Source organism: Stylophora pistillata, chromosome 1, assembly GCF_964205215.1.
Source record: "Stylophora pistillata chromosome 1, jaStyPist1.2, whole genome shotgun sequence".
Lineage (NCBI taxonomy): Eukaryota > Metazoa > Cnidaria > Anthozoa > Scleractinia > Pocilloporidae > Stylophora > Stylophora pistillata.
In genome coordinates, this window is record NC_142519.1 from 22250578 (window position 1) to 22256796 (window position 6219).

The window sequence follows — 6219 nt, forward strand, 5'->3', positions numbered from 1 at the left end:
AATTTCTATCGCCTCGATAATTTCTATCGGTTTTGCTTCACCTGACTTCAGGAAGGTACATTTGATGAACCCGTCAAACGGTTTCCGATCTAAAAGGAGTCGACATCTGAGCTCAAAGCTGCTATGAAATATTTTTTCATTTTTCTAGTAAGATATTTTTATGATGATGTATCATTGAATTTGTTGCGTACATGTTTTTTAGCCTCAAGAAAAATGATAGACATCGGGACGTTAAAAGAGGACTGCCCAGAGAGCGTGTTGAAAGACAATATGACGTTAAAGAAGTACTACCCAGGCTGCATGTTGTGTTGCAGGAACCTATTTACGCAGTTCAAAAGGAGGTCATCTATACTTCCGCAAACCAAACATTTCCAGCGTACGCGAACGACTTAAACATGACGAATACGTACGCGAGCGTAAACAGTTTAGGCCGGTACGGACAAGGATCTCATTACAGTGGCATTAGAGCACCTCAAAACTCGCTTATGGGGCCAACCGTCCCACCTCCTACTCAAGTGTTCATAGAGACAGACACGTCTAGTGTTGGCAGCGACACTGACCATTATAGCGACTAATATGCTTTTTGTTCGTTTCTTTCATTAATTATTTACTCGTTTTTATTTTAAGAGAGTGACATTAAAAGGTTCAGCAGTTCAGTGAGTGTCATGGCACACGGTTTGCAATTATGGTATATGTAAAAATCGTACACACCACAAAGAAAAGATATCAAAGACTTATGGTATTAAGCGAGAATTGCAACGAAAAGGTAGTGGGTGACTGGGTCTAAATGAATTTAATCGATTCTGTTCATTATCTTTCAGCCCCATTGGTTAGGAATGAAGTGTTTTAGTTATGACTCGTGGTGCTGACTAGCTCGTGCTAGAGACCCCTGCACTAGGCATCTCACGCGAATGTTAATTGGAAATTTATCCACCGTATTTATGCATGTATAAGCGTATAGAAAAAATAATTGTGATTGGACTCCTGAGGAGCTGTGTAATGCAGTTATAGTCACTGACGAATGATCTGACTCAAGTGAACGGTTCTACCCAAGCTTTGAGTCATACCTAATGACTAACAGAACAATTTTAGCAAACAAAAGAAAATTGTAATTTGTAGCGAAGAAATTCTCAGTCTCAGGGACAATAATTACCTCAAAGTAACAGAGACTATCAATCTTCTAAACTTAGAGGCCTTGGCGCCTAGTTTACACTCTAGTCAAGGTAGGATTATTGAGGCAGAATAGTAAGTTGCCCGCCAACGCATGAAACTGGTTTCGATCACGAAAGACCATGCACATACACGAGATGCTCTCACCAAGAGGTTCGATTTCATCCTGGATTGTATTTCGACTGATCTTTTTTAGGTAATAACCATTAAAAAAAAGGAAAGAAAAAAGAAATAGAGGAAAACAAGACATCGCTCATCGCGTTTTATATCTGCGGACGACCCGCACACTCCCTTCCCGCAGGTCCTCGATCTGATGTTTCGTTACCAGACCTACAGCAAGACTTATCATTTGTACATTTCGCCACGAGTATCTAATTTTCTGGCAAGTAATTCATGGCAGTCTTCATATAGACTCCCTGTTACCCAGTCTCCATATAGACTCCCTGTAACCCCTATGTACCCATGTGTACCCTGTGTACCCATGTGTACCCTGAGTACCCCGTGTACCCATGTGTACCCCGTGTATCCATGTGTACCCCGTGTATCCATGTGTACCCCGTGTGCCCTGTGTGCCCTGTGTACCCATGTATACCCTGTGTACCCTGTCTACCCATTATACCCTTTGTACCCATGTGTATCATGTATACCCTTGTATACCTCGTATACCCTGTCTACCTTGTATACCCTGTACACCCTGTATATTCATGTATACCCATGTATACCCTGTATACCATGTATACAGGAAACCTGGCAAACATCAGTTGGAAACAATGGTAGCTCTCTGACCGTGCACAATCCCGTTTTGTATGTTTACAAATGAATTATGAATAACTTATTATGATTTTATTAGCCTGGGGGGGGGGGAATCCCATATAAAATGGACTGGGATGCTCGTCTGGAATTTTAAATAAACTCCTAAAGGAGACAAATGTAAGCGTGGCCCAACCGATTTTGGACCCCTAAATGAGACCATTTCAATCTTTAATGACATGAATCGAGTAAATAAAGCCTGGAGCAATTGGCTCTTGAGTAATAGGCTCCTGAGAAAAAGAATTTTTTAAATATATTTTTCACCCCGTGCAACCCTAAAAGAGACCCTTACGGCTAAATGTAACTCAGTTTTTCCCAGAACACCCAAAGTGAGACCATCATCTTGAAATTTACACCCCTAAGCGAGACAACGAGCATCCCAGTCCTTTTTATATGGGAGTCCCCCCGGGATTATTGGTCGGTCAGTTCAAATTGAACGTTGTGCACGGTTACGCCCAAAAAGCCAACAGAAATTCAACAAATGGCTCCCCAACCATTCCACTTCAATTAACCACGCTCTTCTAGGGGTACAAAGGAAGTAATTAAGAGAATAATTTAACGATACTGATGATTTACGTTTTTTTTATTTTGTTACAATTTCATTACAGTTGCGAATCATTGTATCTCGAAATGAGTTATGATATAACAAAATGTCGAAGTTGGAATGTGGAATAAAATTGACTTCGTGTGCTACTCTACATTGTTTGGACACCATCTCTCAAAACGATATGTGGCAAAAGCTTATTCCATTTCTGAAAATGTTTAACTAATTTATTCAGCTTTGTTGCTATCTTCATTTCTACCTGGTATATCTCCCCGATCTTGGTCTTATAAACTCCTATAGAAGGATTTTTAGAATTCAATTTACACTTGTATCTATATAATTTAGCTGTCAGTAGTAGGTGATTTAGAATAGTAAAGTCCTCTTCCACATTGAAAGCTCCAAAAATTATATCCATTATTGCATAGGTTTGAAAACTAACTTGACATTCACCAAGCCAAGAACAGACAGCTTCCCATAAAACCTTGGTAACATTACAGTAGAAAAAGATATGTTCGAAGGATTCAACCTCTTGTTTACAAAAAGTACATGAGGGCGAATCTGCCAATCCCCACCTAAACAATCTTTCGTTAGTAAATACTATGTTATTTAATACCTTTATCTTGGAATTCTCTAATTCTAGTTTCAATTGTGACGGTAAAAGGCAAGGAGTATATCCTCTTCAAGTCGAACGGAAATTGTGGAAATTTTTCCCTGAATTTATTTTAGGCAGTTGGAGGAATTTGCTTTTTGCTTTTGAACGCGTTATACAGGTTATACCATGTATACAGGTTTCCTGTATACATGGTATACAGGGTATACTTGGGTACACAGGGTACACAGGGTACACAGGGCACACAGGTTACACATGGCACACAGGGCACACAGGGCACACAGGGCACACAGGGCACACAGGTTACACAGGGCACACAGGGCACACAGGGTACACAGGGCACACAGGGCACACAGGGCACACAGGGCACACAGGGCAGTAAAGAAGAGGGCAGAAAAGACATCAGAGATGCTGTGGAAGCTGCCCATAAGGCAGCTCAAGGGTATGTTTTTGTGCACTTTTCAATTTCAGTAATTAAGACCTTAACCCTTCCATGCTAACATCAATATCCACATTCTCTACACTCTTGCCTATAACTTTTTTTGGTACTCACAAGGAGAATTTGTTCAACAATCAAAGCTTCTTATGTTGGAGATCATTTCCTTTATTCTCATGATCTCAATGAATTAATTCAGCAGTGTTTACTGTAAGGAGAAATGAGATGCTGGTCACTATTACGGTTTGCCGGGTTAAGAAAGAGATTTCTCATAGGGATTGCATATTACACATTGTTACCATCGTTACATGTGACAAGTTAGTAAGCTTATTGATGTCTTGGCTCCAAGTTCTTCACTGTTTTCTAAGTTATTTTGAATCAGATTTGTTGCTTAATTTATTTTTTTAAACTATAAGATTCTGTAGTTTTTGAAGTGAACATAATACATGTACATATATGTTGCAGTCAACTAGAATAATATATTCACTCCACTTTTTTGTTCCTATAGCTGGGGGAAAAGAGCTGCCCATAACTGAGCACAAATCGTTTACTACATGGCAGAGAACTTAGAGCTACTGCACAGTGAATTTAGCCAGAGACTCTGTGACATGACGGGATGTTCTGTGGAAGAAGCTAAGAAAGAAGTGGACATCACAATCCAGCGCTTGTTTTACTGGGGTGCTTATGCTGACAAATATGGGGGTGCTGTGCAGGTCAGTTCAAGAATTCACTTGTTTTGCAGACACCTTTTATGGGGGGATCATTGTTGTAGGCCATACTCTTAATGAGCATCACAGATACACATCGGGGTTGTGATGAGTGGTTAAGGACATGGCCCTTATTGGGGGTCTGCGTGCGTTCTCATAGATGAAGTGGTAGTTTTAAAAGTGCTAGTTTAAAATAAGATGCAGTTCAAGAAAAGAATACTCACATTTTGACAGATCTCAAAGTCATAATGAAATGGTGTGCTTCATACCACGGAACCAAATACATATGTGTTTAATTGTATATATAATTATATGTACAATTTACAAGAAAAAAATAAAATTTTAAACATTTTTTCGTTAAAATGAGAATATGGATACTGCAAAACATTCCGATACTGTTTTAGTTTGCTTTACCGATGCTTGAAGGGCGGAAAGAGAGCGTAATTAAGTTGAAGTAGCGATCAGGCTGCATGCTAGGACTAATTTTTCACATATTTCCTCCCTTTTTGGTTTACCGTCAAGTTCTATTAACTATGCCCGAAGTCATGTCGCCTGGAAACTGAGTCATGTCACCCGAAATTGTTTAGTCATGTCACTCAAAAAAAAAAAAAAATCAAGTCGCCCAAAGAAACAAGTCCTTAAAAGATCAGGAGGTACAGACTGTAGATGTAATTAGGCGATAAAGTTAACACTAATGTTAATAATGTCTGTCGTAAGTTTGTGTTCTTGAAATGTTATTACCTTCTTTTTCTTTAAAGGAAACTCCATTTTATGGTGCCACGGTAAAGATTCACGAACCAGTAGGAGTTATTGGTATCACGTGTCCCAATTCCTGTCCTTTACTAGCGTTTGTGTCTTTACTGGCTCCCGCTGTTATCAGAGGAAATACTTTGGTGATTATACCAAGTAAGAAACACCCAATGATAGCGGTAGATATGTATCAGGTAAGACCGTTTATGCAAGGGGCGAGTGCTCGGGCGAGTAAGATTAACCCTTTGTCTCCCATACTTCACCAAAACAGAATTTCTCCTTACAATGTCAATACAGTATTAAAGTGTATATGACAACTTTTTTTTTAAGTATTTTCCTTTCTTGATATATGTAATAAATGAAAAATGTTTCGATAATGCGAAAAAAAAATAATTTGGATGATTCTTTGCGGTCGGAATACCGCCAATTTCCATATAAAAGTGTCCCGGGAAACTGGGGACGATAATTGTGCTTGTCACGTCACAGTGTTTGATAACATTGCTGTCGCGTACAGGCGCCTCCTAATTTCTCTTGCTCGGGGCTTCGAATTTGCGAGTGATTAACGCTAATTTTTCACCCGCACTGTTTAATTTGGTGGTGTCTAGCGATTCGATGGTTTCCCTTCCGTTTCAGCCATATTGGTTTGTTTTTCAAAAACAGTGACGAGTGACGGCACAGACATATATCATGTGACTTTTTGCCCGCGTGATCTCTGGAACAAATTGAACATGAAAGTAGCGCGCATTTTGAACGAAAAAAAGGGGTTTCAAAATATTCTCAAGATCTAAAAACTTTACAGTCGTTTTTCTAACATTATCAACGACCAGAATCAGCGGGGAAAAAAATTTGTCATATACGCTTAACACACAGACGTTTATTCAAAGCATTTGAAAACAAAGGTAAATGTACAAAGAATGCTTTAAAAAGGGAGTTTAGAAGGTTGGCCCTATGTAAAAAACTCCCAAAAAAAAAATCTTAAAAATATTCTAATATTAAGATTCTAATACTACGAAATATTAACAAATGAACCTAAAGAACGCTTAAAACATGCAAGATTTCCCGGCCCTACAACCCACTCAGGTAAATCGTTCCATTCTTTTACAATTCTCACAAAAAATGAATATTTGTAACAGTTACAACTGGATGCTTGAAACCTCAGCCTGTAATTATGATTACTTCTTGTTCGATTTGA

At 39.0% G+C, this 6219-nt stretch overlaps 2 protein-coding genes across 2 annotated transcripts in view; both read left to right on the forward strand.

Moving 5' to 3' along the window:
* The window catches only part of LOC148741706 (hemicentin-1-like), a 61888-nt gene extending 61227 nt beyond the window's left edge, over window positions 1-661 (forward strand). The window contains exon 31 of the mRNA XM_088744487.1: window positions 203-661. Within this exon, the coding sequence (XP_088600613.1) occupies window positions 203-575 (373 nt within the window). The 3' untranslated portion in view covers window positions 576-661. The remainder of the gene's footprint in view (window positions 1-202) is intronic.
* A 3286-nt stretch (window positions 662-3947) lies between these two features.
* LOC148741711 (uncharacterized) overlaps window positions 3948-6219 on the forward strand; it is a 10638-nt gene continuing 8366 nt past the window's right edge. Inside the window, exons 1-2 of the mRNA XM_088744502.1 lie at window positions 3948-4283; window positions 5036-5221. Of these exons, the coding sequence (XP_088600628.1) occupies window positions 4125-4283; window positions 5036-5221 (345 nt within the window). The 5' untranslated portion in view covers window positions 3948-4124. The remainder of the gene's footprint in view (window positions 4284-5035; window positions 5222-6219) is intronic.